Source organism: Camelus ferus, chromosome 2 (genome assembly GCF_009834535.1).
Source record: "Camelus ferus isolate YT-003-E chromosome 2, BCGSAC_Cfer_1.0, whole genome shotgun sequence".
NCBI classification, from domain to species: domain Eukaryota; kingdom Metazoa; phylum Chordata; class Mammalia; order Artiodactyla; family Camelidae; genus Camelus; species Camelus ferus.
In genome coordinates, this window is record NC_045697.1 from 33,907,807 (window position 1) to 33,929,750 (window position 21,944).

A 21,944-nucleotide genomic window follows, 5' to 3' on the forward strand; every position below is an offset into this window, starting at 1 on the left:
TGCAGCTCAGCGATGGATTTTAAAGAAACTAGCACGGCTAACAGCACATCATGCTTAACTCAGAAGTAAGGTAATCATACTTCGTCTTAGGAGACCAGCCTAGATGCATTATGACTCTTCTATCATGTCATGAACAACCAGAACACCAAAGCTCCTTGGTTGGCTGTTTTCCTGAGTGATCATTATTTATTCAGTTCATATCAATATATTTAAATCTAGTAAACATCCACTAGTGTCTATGTGCTAGAGACTGTGGGCCTACCAAGATGAATGAGACATGGGCCACACCCTCAAAAGCACAGAGCAGGGAGGCAGGTAAGAAGCCAAATCATGACCATAATAAGTAGATGGATAAATGCTGTAGTAGAGAACCTTGCTTGTCAAAGAAGAGTCTGGACTTCTCTTTTTGGCGGTATGGCAACTATAAGCAATTTTCTTCTGCCAAGCAGATCTTCCCCAGGATGTGAATCAGGAAACACACAAGTGCTGTCCGTGGTGACTCCACACTGAACTACAGCATCCTTTGCCTTCATATGCAGTTGCAGTGTGGCAAGCTGGCTAGTGTTTTCCACCACTCCCCTGGAAACTGGGGCTCATGACTGCTGTCCAAAGTGTCCTCTTCAAATATTTCAAATATTAAGGCCACTGATGACACACATACATGCACACGCTTATACCCAAGAAAAGGGGAAAAGGGGATGGAGAAAGAGAGGAAAAAATGTGCTGTGAGCACAGGAAGGATTTTTATGGACTTGTCTTTCATCTTTTGCAGAAGAAATGAGCATGATGTAGCATGTCTATTTATAGATCTCTAAAAATGATCTCTAGTCAGGTAATCCTGCAAAATCAGGGAACGCATACATAACATAATGAATATTTAAATGCAACGGGAACTTCAGATCCTCCCGAAACTAAGGTATTTCAGTGGCAACATCAGAAGGGGACTGATTCCAAAAGGATGAGAATTGTTACTATGGCAACTCCCAGGCTGACTCATTCATAGAGAACTCCTTAAACTTGTGACATGAGAGAAATTGCTTGAGGATTTTTAACACTGTACCAAAATACACATTGCTTCATGCAGATGAGAAAATACATCAGCAGAGCCTTTTTTCTCCCCCTCCCTGAGGCTTTCTATGATGTTTTTAGACAAGACCTCTCTTGTCCTTCGGTCTTCCCCATGTTCAGGCTGGAGAAATGGCTCTGAGGAGTTGGGGAGAATTGAAGGGAACTCAAGCTGCTCTTCAGAAGTAAAATTCTGCATTATGTTTGCAGATACCACTTTAGTGGCCACACCACTTGCTGCTCCTTGATTTCCACTCACATCTGAGCTGGGGATTCAATTGCCAGTAGGCTTCCAAGTTACATGCTTTAAAAACAAATGTGCAAAGACAGAAGTAAGTTGAAGGGACAGGAAAACACACAGTACCAGAAAGTAAAGATAATAGAACTCTCCCTCTTTCTCTCTCACTCCCTCTTTGCTCCTTTAGTATTCATGAAAATGTGTTTATAGGCAACACTAAGAGAAATTTCCAGGTTTACATTCCATTTTCATAGTGGAAACAGAGTACAAAAGGAAAATGATCAAATAGGAAATGACGTAAATGGAGACAGGAACAGATTTTGTAAGACTAAGGAAAATATAGACATTGCTCGTTTAGGCTTTTCAAGAACCCTGAGGGTATATACCCTGGGCGCTGTTTCTCAAATTAAGATCTGAGAATTAATAGCGTAATAATCTCCTTGAAAGCACCTATCAAAAAGTGTAGATTTCAGGACTGTGTGCCTCAGAATCATATTCAGCAGTCCAAGCGGTCATGGTGGTAAATATACACATTGAGTGTGAGGATCGTTAATTTGGACAACCTACTCATTTTACCAGATGTAAGAGCTCCCTGTCTGAGAATTTGACTTGCCAAAGATTATCCATAGGTCTAAAACCCACTTCCTCAGTGCCTCAGATTCATTCTCATTAGCAACTCAAGTTTTCTAACATAATGTATTAAATTTTTTAATAATATAAAGCTTAGAATGTGACTAAATTAATACCTTTTAAATATCCTTACAATGAATGTATTGGGGTGTGATGCCACAATTTAATTAGAAAGTTGATTGGCTGGTAGTAAATTATTCAAGGCAATTGCTTCTTCTGGGTCATTTTTGTTGCTGATGCCTAACTGTGAAACAAGCATGTCTCCTACCGAGTGGATGAGGCACACTAAAATAAAATAATATAGTTTAAAAAGTGAGTCTCTTCATTTATTCACATCTTGTACTTTACAAGGGAGAACAATTTTCTCAGCTAAAGATTGAAAGTTCATTTCCATGGAGTTTATCTACAGATTTTTATACTTAAGACTTCATATTCACAAGTACCCAACCTCACCCTTGAGTGGTAACAGATCCATTGCCTTGTATTCACACAATGCGAGGGCATTTTGGCCCTTGGCCAGTGGAAGAAGGAAGACTGATATGCCCTAAACTTCTGTCTTAGGCCCCTCTCTTGCCTCAATCTATAAATTTACTTTGATAACTTCATTTAATCTCATAGCCATAGTGTTGATGAGGACTCATTAATTTGTATCTTTAATATCTGTACCCTCAATATCTCTACTGAGTTATTTCTTCCATGGCTTTATATCAGCTAATATTTTATCTCTACTTCAAGCACTTTAAGGTAATATCCAACACAAATACATCACATTTTCCCTAAATTCTGATACTTCTCTAGTGCTTACTGTTTTTTCTTTATCCCCCATACCCATAGCAACCAGTTTAAATCCATTCTCTTTCCTTTCAATATTCTTTCTCTGCTCCTCCCATTATACTACCTCTACTTTTTCTGACCGCATTCAGTCTCATAGGTATATTTCATCCCAATTACAAATTTTAATTGTTTTTTTTTTAACTCAGTTGCCTGCCTCAGGATTTTTCCTCAATCTAATCATTTATTGATTCATTAGTTTTGGGGCACCGACTAGACTGCAGACCCTGTAGGCAGCCCTGGTGAATAACCAGATAGAGATGTCCCCATGGAGCTCACAGTCTAGTGGAGGAAATAGACCGGCACCCAATCAATTTCCTTGTAGAATGACGCAGGCTGCGATAAGAAGGGTCTTCAGGAGCAGACAGGAGGGGCCCAACTCAGACTTTCTGGCTCCTGACTAAGGAGGAAGACGTGTCATTAGGCTTCTGATCTGAGGCCTCTGTCAGTTAGGGACAGCCAGGCAAAGCATCCAGAGAGTAAGAGTGAGTGCGCCAGGCCCAGAAGACTCCATAGCAAGAGGAAACAGCATGTGTTTGAGGAACTGAGAGAAGACCAGGTGGTTGGATGATAAAGAGGAAGCAGGTAAGAAGTGTGGCTGGAGAGTGAGGAACAGAGGAGGTGTGTTATTTGCACTTAGGGAATTTGTATTTTTTGTGCTTGTAACATTGAGGAGCCATTAAAGTTCGACCTTGGGAGCAACATGATCATAATTGTGATTTAAAAAATTGAATTTGAAATACCATTTTACCTGTCATACAACAAATGAATTAGAGAAGGGCAAAAAAATAAATAAATATAAGCAAATGACTAGTTAGGAGCCTACTGCAGTAAATCAGGTGAGAAAAGATAAAGGGCAAACTGGGTCAGAATGATACAGGAAAAAGGGTAGGGGAGGTGGTCGCGAGGATGGCCGTGTCCCAGGTCTCAGTCAAGTCCCTGGGACATGCCTCACCAAGTGAGGCTCCTTGGCTTCACACAGGAAAGAATTCAAGAACAAGCTGCAGTTGAGTAAAAGTAGATTTATTTAGAGATGTACACTAGAATGGGGCAAAAGGGTTATTACAGTAAAGGGTAAAGTAAAAAGAGCAACCACGAGGTGCAGTGTTGCTAGTTTTTATACACTAACAAGTGAGTATTATCCCAACTACTTTGAGGAAGGGGCGGGGATTGCCAGGAATTGGGCCACCACCCTCTTTTGACCTTTCATGCTCAACTTCGGAACTGTTATGGTGCTCGTGGGTGTGTCATTCAGCATGCTAGTACATTAAACTGTGTATAATGTGGCTCAGGGTCCACTGGAGCTCCAACCTCCCGCCATCATGGGCCTCAGGGTCTACTGGGAATTGACTTTTCTGCCACCTTGGTGCTGATTGCTGTGTCATTCTTTTAATGGCTGTGTCCTGCCCCCTTCCCTTCTGTCTCATTAGCAACTGTAAGCAGAATAAAGAGATATTTTTATAAAATAAAAATCCAGGTTTTATTGATTTATTTTATGTGGACAGTGAGAAAGAGAAGAGTCAAGAATCCTAGTTTCTGATTTGATCCACAGGGTAGGTGACTGTACTGTTCACTGAGAATAAGGATGGAGGTGGAGGACCAGATTTAAGTGAGGGTGGCCATGATTCTGCCTTGGGCCATGGATGTTTCCTTCATTCAGCACTCTATCATCTTGGCGCTAAAGGCATAGGCATAAACCATTGTAGCCCCTAACCTCAACCAGTTTATGCTCACCCATTTCTAGAGTATTGTCATGCACACACAGTCTAAATTAAAAGATCTTTAACCTGTAGATACTTACTGTGTTTGCCTTTCGTCTTACTATCACTTAGAAATAATTTCTAACAAGGGAAATATAGTTGCAACCATAACTCATGACTAAGGAGGCTTTTATTTAAAATGGTAAAATACTTTGGCAGGATTCTGAATGTGAAAACCATCCCACCAAAAGAAAATTACTCTACTTTCTGTACTCCTGGAGGATTATTATGGAACAAAAATGTTGCCTTTCCCTTAGCTAACATCTGAAAAATCATCCAGGGCAGTGATGAACAATCGACTGTGCTGAGCATTCCGTGGGGATGTCAACAGCGCACAGATAAGAGCATGGCAGCCGTGTTCATTACCGTCAGCAGCTGATGAAGGGGAGTTCATGGATAAAACATCAGAGACGGCTGGGAAGTCTACATTAGAACTGAATGTTAATGATTAATCGGCATCCCTAAAAAAGCACGGCAGAAGTCAGCCTTAGGCAAGAGATAAAAGTCTTGTTCTGGGAGGAAAATCTTTTGTGCTTATGATACATGCTTAAGCCGTTGCTTGTTATTGTTGTTTTTTGGTTTTTTTTTTTTTGATTAACAAGATTGTATTTATTTATTTTATTTATTTTTAATATCTATTTTTATTGAAGTATAGTCAGTTTACAATGTTGTGTCAATTTCTGATGCTTGTTATGTGGTACAGTGGGAAGAACTAGGAATTTAAAGTCAGACTCAGGTTCAAATTGCAGCTTCAACTTTTTCTAGCAGAGTCACTTTGAGCATCATCCCCTAAATTCAGAGACTCATCTATAAAAATAGAATATTAATCTCACCTTCATAGAGCTGTTGTGAGGTTTAAACAATGCAACATGTAAAAAGCACCTAGTAAAGTGCCAGTCATACAGCTAAACATTCAGTAATAGCTCTTACTATTCAGTATTTAGCAGGGAAAAAATTAATAATTTAGTTAAAAAAAAGAAAATACATATTAGGCATTGCATTATTCTATAATATGCTTTAAGCTACTTGATTTTCCCTATTTATTCAATTATATTTTTTACAATTTTTAGGACTATTATGTACACTATTCCAGTTCATTATTTCAGTGACCTTATTGACAATTTCCCTGCCCATCACATAGGTAAGGAGATTATCAAACTAGCTGATGAATTTGCTTACAGATCCCAGGACTAATGAACAATGAATCTTTAACTAGATTTCAATTTCCTCAGTTCTCTTTTAGCCAAAGACTTAGTTGATAGCTCAGATTGTTTTAGCATGGTGTTAGCCTGGAGGTAATGTTCCTAGTTGGGTCTGGTCTATATTCTTAATGCAAATCTTCTAAGCGATACACGTCTGGTATAGTTCCAAGGATGGCTGTGAAGCTGTATCAGAGGAAAATCAGTCTTGTTAGAATTATTAGCTTTAGAATTCACAAACCATTCTTTTCTACACTGCCAAAGGAATTCTTAAAGGTTTTTGGTTTTTGTCATTACATGGTATAAGGTTGTCAAGGTCCTTCTCTGCAGCACCATGTGCCAAGTCACTTTTTAGCCAGAGCCACTCAAGATTAGTAGAAGTTTGAACAGATGCTCAATGAGTTTAAGCCACTGAAAGTAGCCAATATGGATATATTTGGAGCTCTTTGGTTCTGTCAGCCTGAATTTAAGGTCTTAGTTGGTCCTTTTAAGAGTTTAAATTTTGTTCAATATTTAGAAAATGATTGTACCAAACATTTTCTAAATATTGAGTGCCTGTGGTTGCATTTTTATTTACTTTAGCAACTTAGTCATATTAAGCTCAAGAGCATGGCATCATACAATGCGAAAGATGCCATAAAACACCAGTACTTTTGGTATTTATATCTCTCTGTATCTATCTATCTATGAAAGAGAAGAAAAGAGATTTATTGCAGCATTACTTTTAAGTTGTAAAAGAACCTGAAACAACTTCAATGACCATTAATAGAGTAATGATTAATTTCCATGTGGTAGTATATTGTGTAGCCATTAAATGGAATGAGTCGTATCTCTACCCATTGATTCGGAGGAATTTCTGGGCTGTCATTAAAAATAGAAAGATTCACAGAAGTGAATATAACATAATGCTATTTCTTAAACAATGACAAAAGTTCCAGATTTTGTGTATATATTCCTACATAGTTGCATAAGTATAAGCAACTAAATAAAAGGTTGCTTCCCAACTTACTAGTTAGTTAGTGAAAGAAAGTAGAATGAAGGGAGAGAGATTGAGAAACAAAAACAAATAGACAAACAAATAAACAAATAAATATCAGTGGGAAAAGATAGCAATGCTTATGATAAAAAGTAGCATATATAGAATGACATTATTTATTTTAAAGTAGATAGAAAAATACATACCAAAATGTTGATGATGATGATCTCTGAATGGAAAATTAAAACAAGCAAACAACAAAAAAAAGATGGTACAGAAAACAGAAGATGGAACAAGAGGAGAGTGAACATGATAAAGCTGACATCTGGGCATTTTATCTGCTACCTATTCTATTTTGAGAGTTTCCCAGGGACTCCCCAGAGTTTGTTATGACAGTCTCTTTAGGATGATAATTGGATGGAAATCCATCTTTCTGTTAGGAGGTCTGAACATAATAAGGTTTCTGAGAGTGTCCTAAGGGTTCCTTCCTGGGAAAGTAAGTTAAAGCAATAAGAGATATTAGAAATACTTGATTCTTGAGAGAGAGCTATTACTATAGCCCATAACAATCCCTCTTATTCCACCCTATTAGTCTTAAATTAAGAGTTCCTAAGATCTCATTCTCCGCCAACAAAAACAGTGCCAGACCTAGAATGTTTGCTATTGATTGCTTCCTTTTAAGGTCTATGCACATTATGAAATCACAAACCACAAGAGAAAAGTGCCTTCCTGGGCTAGAAAATGAGCACAGATCTTTTTTTTTTTTTTTAAATCGCTTCTAAGTAGTGTGTGTTTTGATAGAATCTTGGTTTAATTCTGATTCTCATATTCTTTCCCAGTTTAACTTGCTTCATAGCTTGGTTTTTTTGAATTGCCATGCATACCACATGTTGATTACCATCCTGGTCATTTATTCATAGTCCAACTCAGGAGTATCAGCCAAAACCACCCCATTCTGGATGTTGCACTAGGTCCTCCATGCGTCTGATTTTATTTCTGCTCTTATTCAGGTAGTGGGGAAAATGGAAACAGAAATTTTCTATGAATCTCTGGAACTAAGGAACTTTGAAAAAACTTAGTGTGTCATAGATAATTAATTATGTGATTTTAAATGTGAGTGGTTTATGAATCATTCTCATGATAAATTAATCATCAAGCTAATATTTTATTGATAATTTTGAATATTGACTAACTTGTAAATGATCTATTTTCTCTGAATAGAGATCTCTTTTTAAAGCTTTAACATAAATAGGCTTGTACTTCCAAAATGACAAGTTATTACTGGAACTATCAATGAAATTTCATTTGATATAATTCAAAACATGTCTATTAATACTTTGTGGAAATTAACTATTAATCCATTCCTAAAGAGTAAGTTTTTTTTTTTGAACTCCATATGCTTTTATTATCTCTCAGAAACTGCAGCTGCAAAGAAGAAAAGTACCCCAAGTTCTCTGAGTATTTGAGGGAGAAATTTGTGTATTTCATGCAGGGAGCTGGTTACAAAGGTAACGGAAGGACTGAGAAGCCCACAGAAGACAGTGGGACAGCTTGGAAATAAACAATGCTCAGTCTCACCTCCTGGCCCATGAGTTCCTTGAGGCTGGGAGGGAAAACACATTACTTGACGTTTTCTCCTCAGCATCTGGCATAATGCAATTCTTTAAATCTAGTAAACAATCATTAAATGTTGGCAGAATGAATTAGTCATTCTAATACCCAAAGATCTTTTGACTTGGAGGTTTCTAGAAAGCTTTCCCTGTTTCAGGCCTAACCTTTCAATATATCTTACCATGGCCACCACTTGAATTGTTTGAGCTTCTGATTATTTAGATTCTGAAATATATGGCCTTTAATCAGTCATTGTATGAAACACAAATTTTATCACGTCTATTTTAAGGAATTGGATTCATTGTATGGGAAAAAATTTAAAGAAAGGGAATCTTTACAGCTTCTAAAGTAGATATGAGATTACAAATGCTGAAATTCTTAGATGGGTACAGTCTGTTTTATATAGTGAGAGCCTCCCGCTGTTCACTGCATTGGAACACAAGTTCACACTCCAGTTGTCATGTCAGTGTCATACACGCCCATGTGATTTCCTTAGGTGACTCTCACTGATAGGAACCCATAACTCTCAATGTTTTTGTTCACCCACAAGATTGGTTCATTCCAAAATTGTTCAGAGCACAACACAAGATTGACAAAAACTCTGAACTATACAGATCGATAAACCAAATGGGGCTATTTAGGATGAGACAAAGGTAAAAGAAGATTATGTTCTCTAAGGCATAGCACAGGCTACCGTTGGTGAAAGAAAATCAATAATAAATAAGAACATGGGCTTTGGGAAAATGAGAATGCATGTATTTTAAAGATATTGTAACAAAACATGGCTAAAGGACTAAGCACAATGTATATGTGTATTGATAGTTAACATGATAGCAGATGATGTTAAGATAAAAGATTCTGGAGATACAATGATGAATTTCTGCTGCAGAATCTACTTAATGGTGACACTGATACATAAAACACATTTAAACAGGAGGTTCCATTAGAAACAGATGTTGTGTGGTTCATTTCAATTACAACCTAAATTGGTTTATTTATCAGGCGATTTTTCAGTAAACTTTGTTTTCATGAGATGCAGGTTGTGTGGGGTTCTTTTGTTTTGTTTTGCTTTGTTCTCCTATCCTTGTAAGAAGTACTACCTGTTGCCAGCATCTACATTTAGTCTCATGTTACTTTCTTGATAATTGTCATTGTGTTTGATAGAGAATTGTCTCCATAGAAGTAAATATGTTCCCCTTCTCTCTCCTTGCTCTCTTAGTTAATAAATAAAATCAAATGTGCCTCCCCCTTTTTTTCCCAGTTATTTAACATCTCTGAGTCTTAAGATTTCTAATAATACCTCCCATTTTTGAAATCAGGGCTAGATGATTGTTTGAGGTTTTCTTGGGTTTTTAAGATATGTATAATTATTGTTTAATGAGATTCTGAAATGGATGTTGATCAGCATAAATATTATGACTTTTTTGGTTGGAGGAAATAAAGATGGAACCAACTTAGCACAAGGACAGTGGGACTTGTTGTAATAATACAAAGAGGGCTCATAGGAGGTTGAAGTACTGAACATGGCCAGGCCTCACAAGAACTAGAAAGAGGAAGCAGAAAGTCTACGTGAACTTGGTCATTCACTCTCTCTAACAATGTCAGACTCTCCCCCTTATGGCTATTTTCTGCATCTTTCTCCACTTTCTTTCTTCCTTTGCAGGCTGGCTTCCTCTTTCTATTCATAGTCTCTCCTCTCTTATAACCTCGTAATAGCAGTGCAGTGCTAGTTCTGTCATGACCTTTGCACTTGGTCCTACATCTGCTGTCTCAGATCCTTTATCCAACAGCAAATTTCCGGGAGAGGACTCTGATTGGCACGTCTTTTTTTTTTTTTTTTTTTTTTTTTTTGGACCCAGGCACAGGTTTATCACCTGCCTATGGATCAGCTGGTCTTAAATTAGACATTTACTCTCCATTCTGAAGGTGGAGGAGGACAGAATCCTGTGATATAGAACATGGTCATGGTCAGTCAGCAGGGCAGTTACCTGTAGGCAGGGCAGTTTCCATCACAGAATGTTCTGCAGAAGTGAGGCACAGCTCTACTACAGTCAGCCTTTGGGGAAAGCAGCCTCAGCCTTGGAAAGAGGAGATCTGAGTTCAACTGAACTGGCATAAATATTTCACAAGGAACAGGAATTTGTGCTTGGGACCCCTTATGATGTGAATAATCAAATCAATAAAAGATTAAATACAAGTGTGTGCAAGGAACTTGGTTCTTTCATACATATATACATATTTCTTGAGAGCAGTTTGTGAAGGAAGGACTGCTCATATGATCCTTCTGAGTAGGCACAATATTACTAGATGTTAAAGTAGTATTTTGTCTCTTCACTATCAAGTTAATTTGAGACATGTGCTGATTGTGGAGGCAACTAATAAGAGATTTTCACTTTTCCACCCCACTGTGAAGTCTTCTTAGAGTGCATTCTGGTAAAATGCATACCTCAGTATATTTGCCTAAACCATATAATTTTTTCCCTATTTTGATGTTAGATAATTAATGGATTTATATCAAATGATTTTCTTACATTAAAGTGGCAAATTATAAATCATTTAAGGCTAACATTCCTTACACAAAGTTTTGAGGGGTATGTTGAAAGCTCGAATTGACATGTTAATGATGATAAAGAATTTTGAAATATTTTACTAATCCTGAAAAGAAAGATATTTTCATGTAAGGCAGAGTTTCTTAACCTTGACACTATGGACATTTGGAGCCAGATGATTCTTTGTTGGGGGGGCTGTGCTGTGCAGTCTGTAAGGCTGAGGAGCGTCCCTACCCTTTACCCACAGATGCTCATGTTACCTAGTTCAAGCTGGTACTGCTCACCACACGACAGGCCAATATATCAAGAGACAAGTTGTTGGGGGCAAGGAATAGTGATTTTATTCAAAAAGCCAACAGACAGAGAAGATAGCAGACTAGCATCCCAAAGAATCTTCTTCTCTGAGTTAGAATTTAGGCTTCTTTTATACTTAAAGGGAATATGGCTGGTTGTTGAAAACTTCTTGGTACTGGAATCCTTTGTTCTTGCAGCTGTCCACAGAGGGCTGGTCACAATGTTCCCATAAAACTCCAATAAGACAACTGTTATTTTCTGTTCTGCAACTTTTTATCTCTATACAAATGAAAGAGTGTTTAATCTTTAAAGATCAAGCCCTGGAGGCACAGCATTGTGGTAGGGCCATTACTTGTATTTCAGGCCATAGGCAACATTCTCTTACAAAGGTGCGGAGACAGCATGACTAAGCACAGGCCAAGGGCACGAAGGTTAAAGCTGAAAGAATAGATCCAATATGGAGTCAGGTCTGTTCTCTGTTACACTAGTAGCACTCACATTACTCCCAGCTGTGACAACCAAAACTGTCTCCAGGCATAGCTAAATGTCCTTTAGGGGACAAAATTGCCCTGAGTTTCAAACTACTGATCTAAAAAAAAAAATGTTACCTTTTTCTGTCTGACTTATTTCACTAATATAGTACCCTCCAGGTCCACCCATGTTACAAATGGCAATACCACACCTTTATCCATTCATCTGTTGATGGACACTTAGGTTACTTCTGTATCTCAGAAAGACAAATACTGTATGCTATCACTTATATGTGGAATCTAAAAAATAAAATATATGAATGAATATTACAAAATAGAAATAGACTCCAGGATATAGAGAACAGACTAGTGATTACCAGGGGAGAGAAGGAAGGAAGGGGAGAGGGGCAAGATACAGGAAGGGGATTAAGAGGTACAAACTACTATGTATAAAATAAAGAAGCTACAAGGACATAATTGTACAGCACAGGGAACATAGCCAATATTTTATAATAACTTTAAATGGAGTATAATCTATAAAAATTTTGAATCACTACATTATACACCTAAAACTAATATAATATTGTAAATCACTTATACTTCAATAAAATAAATAAGTAAATAAATAAACAAATAAAAGACCGTTACCTTTATTCTCCAAAAGAGTTACTTTCATTTACTAGACGTATTTTCATATTCCTTTCAACGTTTTTAGATTTTAAAAAGTGTGTTTTTTGGAGTTTAACTGAGCACCACTAATTTGGTATTGTCTACCCTGCTTTTCCTCAGTGGATCAGATTCTCTCATGCCTGAATTAGCCTGACCAATTTCATTAGCAATCTCATACCGGTTAATCCCATTAATTTGCCTCAGTGTCAAAGAGTCCCCTATGGCCCATAGCTTCTAAATATGTCACATTTTCTCAAAGGAGTAGCTTGCACACTTGATAAAGCTGGTTGAACACTTATAATACACTTGGAAAAAAAATGAATTTAGCATTCTCTGACAAAGTATCAATACCTTTAATTTCTTTCTGAAAACTTTCCATCCTCTTCGGAGTGCTCATACTTTGGACTAATGAAGTCTTAATAGAAAATCTGTTGCATCAGAGAACAAAATACAACAATTTTAAGCCTTTCTTTTCCATCTAAAAGTAGAATACACCAAAATAATATCATAGACTTTATTATATGCAGATGTCACTATTAATATTTACAATGGGGTGCAGATAGAAAAAATAATTTACTTAAAATTCAGTAAGTAGTTTCCCAGAGACGTAAATCATAAATTCTCTCTGAAATGGTTTGCCTATCTCACCAGGTGGTGAGAACATAGTGTAATAATAGATACAAGAGGCTGAGAAAACCACAGAGCAAAGCACACTCTCTAGGAGAAGGAAGGAGATTATTGTCATGCACAAGGTAAGATATACATAGTGAGGAGATATTGCTCTCTTTTAAGTCTTTCCACATTTTTTCATTATTATCATCACAATTATCATTAGCTTCAAAAAGTTTTTTTTAAGTTATCAAGCTCATAGGTCCATATTTCCATTTATCATGGAATCAAGCCCTAGATTAAGATAATAACCCTGGAAATGCATAAGAAGGAATGTTCTGAAAGGTGCTTGTTCCACCTTACCCACTTCCAAATGTGAGATACTGGCACACATACATTTTCACTGAATTACTTCTTATTGCAAATAGGGTAAACTATTGCTTTAACTGAGAATCATGATGCGATTTTTAGTCAACACTTATTTAAAGCAGAGTGAGTGGTATAGAGCAAACATCTCACTACATGTGTATAGTTCTCTCTTTACAGGAGACAAAACGGTTTCCAGAGCGAGAAGGGGGAAAAGTCTATACACAGACACACAGACACAGACACAGACAGAGACACAGACACACACACACACACACACACACGTACAATCTATGCAGATTACTCATGGTTACGTTCTTTTCTCCTTCCACTCTCCATTATTTACTTACCACAAACATATTTTAATTACAGCATTAATTATTACAACGTTACATTTGCCGTTTTGATCATTTGTACTTTACAATCAGTTTTCTCCCATCACACATTAACACTTTCTTTATTGAGGACAATGTGTGGAATAAGGATATTGCCTCATGGTCTCATTGTGAGGAGCTCCTCTGTGGCACTCATGAGAGCTGGAGGTTAATGAGTATTCAGCGTTGAGTACCAAAACACATATCCCACTGCTGATTGTGCTGATCCTCGTGGCAAAATTTACAATAACATATCTTTAGCCAGTTGTTCATTTTCTTTCTTTGGCTGAACTGCAGAAAAGATCACAGCAACAAGACTTACAGTTGCTCACAGACGATTGCTTTTTTTCACGGTCAATAGGCTCCTTCAGCCTACTTCTTTTACAAACATCTTGTAACAAGTAGAAATGCTTATGAAAATGAATATATACACTCCAAGTAATTTGGAAGTGTGATATTAATCTTTAAATAGAAGAGAGCAACTTTGAAGATAACATATTTGTTTAGCATGTTACAGTTTCTAAAGTACCTGCACCATCATGTTCCCAGGTAATACTTGCAATAAGCCAGTAAAGTGCTATTATTTTTATTTTTAGAAATGAGACATCTGAGATAGGAGGGGTTAAGTTAGTTGCCCATGGTTACTGAGCTTTACATGTGGTAGGTTTTGTAATCAAGGTATTTTAGAATCTGCCCAATTCATTTTCCTCCGAAAAAGGTCTGATGCTAAGAGCTTGAAGAGGATGCAAATGAGAGGGGTACCAAGGGAGAAGAGAAGTGTATATAACCCTGTGGGTTCTCTTAGTCTGTTAAATGAAGGTAAGGTAGAAGGAGGTTTCAGACCTTTAAAAGGGGTATGATATGATTAATAGCAAAAAGCAAATGTCCTTGTCATTAAACAAGAAAGAATGGCTTCAAAGTATTGCAAGATTGTTTCTGAGTGAACAGTGTAAGCGTTCTCCAGCAGAGTGGTAAAAGGACGTTGGAACTCATTATCTGGAACAAATGTTGTCTTATCATTTAAGATATTCCAGAAATGTCTAAATATCCCTCTAGGGATCTAGATGAAGTGTGGTTTGCCCAGATGTAAGACACGGTCTGAGTCAATGTTTCTCAAATAGTGGCCTATAAAACAGTGGAGTACAGAGTTGTGCAGAGATTATGCACATTTTTCTTAATTATTGCTAAAGCATTCAGAGTCATTATTGACAGATAAATGTCCTTTAAAAGAAAAAGTGAACCTTCTGTTTTTATTATATTGGGACCCACATCTTAAGACTTTATGATTTTACTGCTACCTCTTATTCTTTTAATGGACAATTACACTGTGTATTAATAGACTTCTTTGAAAACAGACAACTAAAGCTCTAAGGTAATTATCCACATTCCTCTCCTGTAACCTTGGCGCCTTTATTGAGTCTGAATCTTTCTGTCACTGCCAAGGGAAACTTGGGCAGAAAGAAAAGTGCAAAGGTACATCCTTAGGGTAACCTTTTACAGGAGGTGAGGAAACCAACTTAAGTACAAACCCAACTCTGAACCCAAGTCAATTCTTGAATCAAAGCAGGAATGAGTTAAGAGGGGAATAGTTGACCAGTTCCACCAGTGATGTCAGTTCTCAGGCCAAATATCTCCATCCACATGTGCTGTATCAATTACTTTTCAGGGCTGATAGACAAGTTGTAATTTGCTAGAAAGATCAAGATAATGGAAATTGAGGACCTTTATATTCATTCAAAAAAACTTTGCAGTTTGGAACACATCCTCTCCTTTTAAATGCACCCATTTTTAGTTATTATTTAACAAACAACCTCCCTCCAAAACAGTACTATAAATATGATATCCAGAGGTAGATTTCTGTAAACATGAATGTCTAGGTCAAACTTCCCTTTATGACCTTCCCTATGATATCATTGCCTTAACTTCAAATCTTAAAATTCAAGTAAATGGATTCACTCTATATTGGCAAGAATGCCTCTGCGTGCGTTCAGTTATTGCTCTAGTACTTCTAAACTATTGGCTGTCCTGTAATTGGGGGTGCAAATTTCAATATATGCAAGTGAAACTTCTTAGGGAACCTGCAGAATGGTAGGTCTCTGGGCATCCACAGTACCGCAGGCTAACACATTCTGAACAAAAGGTCTTAGGTGGTGATGATGATGGTGATAGTCAAATTCTTTTTTGTTTGTTTCCTTTCTTTTACAGGATTATACACTCACTATGTATTTCCAGCAGTCTTGGAAAGACAAAAGGCTTTCTTATTCTGGAATCCCACTAAACCTCACACTAGACAACAGGGTGGCTGACCAACTCTGGGTACCAGACACCTACTTTTTGAATGACAAGAAATCATTTGTGCATGGGGTTACGGTGAAAAATCGAATGATCCGACTGCATCCTGATGGAACAGTTCTCTATGGACTCCGGTAAACAGCTCTGTGTTGCATGTTTTATTGTCGTTGTTTGTGTTGTTGTTTTATTTTTTTTACTTTTGGAAATGAGCGGAGGGGAGAGAGGCAAGTAGGTGAATAGTCTCTTTAATCTGTACAAGAAAATTATATTAAAGATCAGAAAATCTTAGAACAATTTAAGCTAAATGTAGACAACTTTTTCCATCAAAGGTAAGTGAATTATTTGCCCTGACCTTCAAATAATAAACAGAGGAATAAGAATATGTGTCTTGGTTAGACAGATTTCGCACCTCGCTCATCTAGAAGTTATACCTTTTTTTGGCCAATTGTTTGATTACTTCAGAGACACTCAGACTCAGTTACAATGTGTTCTAGGTATTCAGTGTAGCTACTTAATTATGAAATGGAATCGGGAAACAATATCTTGGAGAAATAGGAAAATACTGTGGGGCAACTTTGAGAAGATCCATAGTGATTTTATTCCTTTAAATTCTCTGTGTTTCCACTTTTATTTTTATGTATATGATCCACATTAAGTTGATTTCTGTATTTTTTATGAGGTAGGGGTTGAGGTTCAATTTTTTCCATACTGCTATCTAGTTATTCTAGCACTATTTATTGAAAAGACTTTGCTTTTTCCCATCAGATTATGTTGGTACCTTTGACTAGGTAAGTAGGGGTCTATTTCTAGGTTCCATTCTGTTCCACTGTTCTTTTTGTCCATCCTTAGACAGTATCACTCTATTTCAATCACCATAGCTATATCATAAGCCATGAAGTTACATAATGCAAGTCCTTCAACTTTATATTTACTGCATAAGATTTCTTTTGAAATTCTAGGTCCTTTGACCCTCCCTATGACTTCTAGAATCAACTTGTTGATTTCTACCAAAAAAAAAAAAAAAGCCTCCTGGAATTATAATTGCAATTGCATTGAATCTATATGCTGGTCTGGGGAGAACTGACATTTTAAAACTGTCAAGTTTTCTAATCCATGAATATAATGTATCTTTATTTAGGTTATCTTTAATTTCTATCAGCCATGTTTTGCATAATAGTGCATTTTGGTTTGTTTATTTTTGAAGAATCAAGTCTAAAAGAAGTATTACATATCGACAGAGATGTTATTAACCCTCATGCAGTTAAGGGTTTATTAAAACTTTTAGGCTACAATTCAAGTCAGCTTACAGCTTTACCAAAGGAATATTTAAATTGTGACATGTTATTGTAGAACATGTAGAGTGGTGGTTCTTTAACCTTTGTTGTCACTTTTTGTAATCCCTTTGAGAAGCTGATGAAATTTTCCTATCATTTTAGAGTGTTCATAAGCCCCCTGAAATCCTTATATAGCATCAGTGGCAAGCTAAAACTGTAGTTAAGGGCCAAAAGTCTACAATTAATGTGCGTCCAATATCCAAAATCAATATGCAAGTGAAGAGAATGTATCTATATGATAAAACTTTTGAATGTAACCTAATGGTGCGTTATTTAGTTGATAGCTTTGGTCTTCATTTGCACAGTAAAATAGCATCAGTTGATCTTGGCAAAATGATCTTTGGAATTTTCCCATTCTTTCAGTACCCTAGGAGCTGTCAGCTCTAGCTAAAAATCTCTGACCTAAAATCCTCTCAGAAAACTGGTGAATAAACTAACAATTCCCTTGAGTATACTGATACAGTAATACACAAAAATCTACCAATTCAAGAGCCGTGGTGATCATTAGTGGTGGTTCAGACACTGGAAATCAATTGTAATTTTTTACTACCTATGTATCTTCTATTATATATAACTAAAGTATGAAGTGATGAAATGTCTTTCTAAAGTATGTTGGAAGAATAATACTATGACCCAACTTTGTAGGTTGATCAACCACAACATGTATATTCACTATAAGTGATTAATCAAGAGTGTATGAAAAGTTATTTTGTTTAAAAAAAAAAAAAGGAGTAGTTTTTTTGCAAGCAAAAATATGGGTTGTACTCTCAACTTACAGAGTCTCACTCCAGGCAGTTTCTAAATGATTGGCAGTCTCTACCAATGGTAGTGCTGCATAGGAAGAAACATATTTGAGAACCATAAAATTGAACACACTTCATTTTAAACTGAGAAACTAAGGCACAAAGAGAGCAAGGGTCTGATCTAAGGGCACACAAGATAATGACAAAATTAGGACTAAAATCCAGGTATCCTGATGCCCATACCTGTGCTTTTCTCACCTCACTGTCTTTCAAATACTCTTAGAAGTCAGCACTTTCTTCCTAGTTGATAACATTGCTTTCACTCTTTGGAGCCAACCCAGGTCTTTGTAGCTAGGAGACTTCCAACAGATCTCCCAAAGGAAAACACAAATCCTTCATCTGTTATCCGGACTCTGATCTCTTTCTTGCCACAGTTTTCTCCATGAGAACCTCACACCAGTTCTGGTATCTTTCCTCTCCTTCCCTGCCTTCCTCTCTATCTTGTCCCTCACAGCTTTAGTTTTCTTTTCCCTAGAGGTTATAAGTATCCTGGAGAAACCATAAGGTATCACAAAAAAAGCATGACGTCTGAATTCAGAGCACCAAAGTTGGGCTCAAACTGTCACCATTTTCTGATTGCTTGACCTTGAACAAGTGATATAAATTTACGGAAACTTACTTAGTTTTATCATCTGCAATAATGAGCTAATAACCCCTGATTCATTATTGGGGAGTTCTTAAGAAATAATGAATATGTTAATACATGGTAAATACTAAATTATATTTTTCTAAAGTTATTGTGCCTGAGATAGCTTTATTAAGTATTAAAATAACTGTGTGCTGAGGGTGGTTCTCTAACTCCCAGGGGTGTCCGTGACCAGAACAGAGACACTGCTGCCCAACTGAGAAAACATTCATTGAGTGCCTATTATGTACAATACACCCTGGGAATAATTCTCCAGAAGTCTGGTAGAAATTTGTCACGTGGCGAGTGGAAGCACGTGAGACTTTGAGTCAAAGAGACTCGTGGTCTGACTAGGTTTTGCCCTTTCCTCTCTCTGGACTTCAGATTTCTCAACCTCAAAGAGAAAGGAATTGGACAAAATCATCCCTAAATTCTCCTGCAAACCTAAATTTTGCTGCTTCTACGATCCTATATTATGGCTTGCTCATTTTAGGTCCTCTGCGATAACATTTCCTAGGCCTAGAAAGGACAATCTGCACTTTTTTTTGTAAATTGCCTTTTCTGGAGTAACTGCCATCTATTGCTTCCTAAGCACATGCACTAGAAAGTCCTTGTAGTATAACATAGATATTTACATATTTATGGCTGCACTTACTGTAGAGAATGAAAGTTCTTCACTTATCCATAATTCCAGCTAATAGTCATCATGAAATGAGACCATGCATTAATGAATTGTTTTTAGCAATGATGGGATCAATGAGATTTTCTGAATGCAATTGAAAGCATTTTTCCCCCCATGGATGCAGAAAAAATTATTTTATTTTATTTTATTTTATTTTATTTTATTTTATTTTATTTTATTTTATTTTATTTTATTTTATTTTATTTTATTTTATTTTATTTTATTTTATTTTATTTTATTTTATTTTTATTGAAGTGTAGATGATTTACAATGTTAGTCACCTGAAAACCTTTTTAACCAGGAACTCCATAATCATAAGACCATATCATTTAACTGAATCAAATTTTTGCTACATTAAATTTCAGTAGGAGGTGCTATAACTTGGCTCATATAAAGCCACAAGAATAGAGTTAGTTGTTTTTTATTTTTGTGAACTGTGTCAAAATCATATTTTATACCTCAGGGATGGCGCACAGCTGTGTAAACACCCTAAAAGAAGAGAGTGGTGTCTGATGGGGGCCTGGCACTTCTAGAAGAGCCAGGCTACTGTGCAACGGGCATTCAGCACATAGAAGAGACTGTAATCCGCTGTGTTCTTACTCTTGGATTACCCTCACTGCCACAAAATGCGTTACACCAGGGAATTGTCCTGCAATTACTATTACCTCCTCTTCCACTTTGCTGAGGATCTGGATAAAGGGTGGATGTCTGTGATGTGGTGTAAGATGTGGCAGGAGACAGGACTTATGTTGGTGGTCTATGAACCCTCCACCTTGATCCTGTCAAGGGACATAATGTCATTTCCTTTCTTACTCAGAAGTGGAGACTAACTATCAACTCCCTCAATGTCACACATCAAATCCTTAAAATTCTTCTGTCTTTCTTCCCCTCCTTCCATATAACTCTGAGAGAAGTTTTCATCTTCTTTCTAAGGCTAATCTCGCCATGTATGCATTTAATCTTATTGCTGGACACCCTTCTGATTTTGCTCCCTTCTTTTATCAAATCTTCAGTCTTCCCTCTGCTGACTCCTCTACGATTTTCTCTTCAAGCACTAGTCCTTGAAGAGCTTTGGTTTCCATTATTTCCTCATTTACTCCTTCATCTCCAAAAGCACGACTCCCACCCATGCTTCTTTCCTAAAGCAACTCTGTCAAAAATCACCAGAACCATTGCTGGTAGTCAGTCTATACTCTTGACTTCTCTGAATGATTTAAGAGTGGTGATTGACCTTGACTTCAGGATTTCCAAGATTCACACAATTTACTCATTATTCTCATTCTTCTGTCTTTTTGTTATTCTAGCACTGTTTCCTCTTTTGCTCTAATTGTGAACAAGAGGGATTCCTTGTGGTTTAAATAACTCATTGAATTTAACAGCTTAAGTATCTAAAATATGAAGTCATTGAGTTCAGAAAAATATTTGTAATTGCTTACTGAGCATCTATATTGGATGTCTGACTGCCAGTTATTCCTGACTTGAACCCTGTTTCGTGTTATCTGTTTCTCCTAAAATCAGGTCTTCCTCCTTACACACCTGCTAACAAAATCATCCTCCTTCCAGTCAATAGGCATAAACTTGTAAGCATCTTTGTATTTCATTTGTCCCAAGATTCAGTCTGTTGCTTTTGCTCGAACATCTCCATTTCCAAATCATTTCCATCACCTCAGTTAATATCCCTAGTATCTTTCACTTCCTGGCCAATTTCCTGTCTTAATTTTACCTGTTCTCATCCCCGCCATTATATTCTTCCTATAGTGCATATCAGGTCATATCAATCCCACACTAAAAAAAAAAAAAAAAAAAAAAGCAAAGACAAAAAAAAATTAACAATGTCTCCATGGTCTCTGTAAAATTAATTCTCTGTCTGGAATCTGAGACCCTGTGTATATGACCAAATGTTTTTCCCACATTATTATCCATTTCTTTCCTCTATTCTTTCCCCCATGAAGCCTAAACTTTTATGAAACAATTTACTTATTTCTCTAACCACATCTAGGGCATTTCAAATCAAGTCTGTCCCAAATGTACATAGGTCATATTTATACTAAAATACTATTAGCTGTTTATTTGAACGTCACATTCAACTAGATGTATTTCATCTAGCAAACCTACAGCCCTGCTCACATGCCCTCCTGTCTCTACCCCCAATTTCACGCACTCCATCACGTTCTCTCTTCTCTGAAAAGCCACTCTCAAATTCTACTTTCTCCATGAGGACTTTTACAACATTTCCAACCAGATAAAAACACTCCTTCTCATTTGATACCTTACCTCACTTTAATCTCCTAAAGGCCCATGAGATTTGTAACTCTCTTAAGATGTTTTATCTTTCTGTGTCTTAGAGTTATCTCCTTGTGATGCAAACAAGACTGTATATTTGTCAAAAATGGGAACTGTACTTCTTTAACCTTCGTCTCCTCTCTCTCAAACCAAATAAATGTTTGAAAAATTGAAATGAAAATTTGTAGGATGTGGTCACCTGATTCATGATAGTTGTCAGCTGCAACGTTTCCTATCTCTAAATGATGGCTTTTAACCAACGAGCAATTATCACTATTAATGAA

At 36.8% G+C, this 21,944-nt stretch overlaps 1 protein-coding gene across 1 annotated transcript in view; it reads left to right on the forward strand.

The window, feature by feature from the left end:
- GABRB1 (gamma-aminobutyric acid type A receptor subunit beta1) overlaps nucleotides 1–21,944 on the forward strand; it is a 333,351-nt gene that overhangs the window by 102,212 nt on the left and 209,195 nt on the right. The window contains exon 4 of the mRNA XM_032496919.1: nucleotides 15,847–16,067. Coding sequence (XP_032352810.1) covers nucleotides 15,847–16,067 — 221 coding nt within the window. The remainder of the gene's footprint in view (nucleotides 1–15,846; nucleotides 16,068–21,944) is intronic.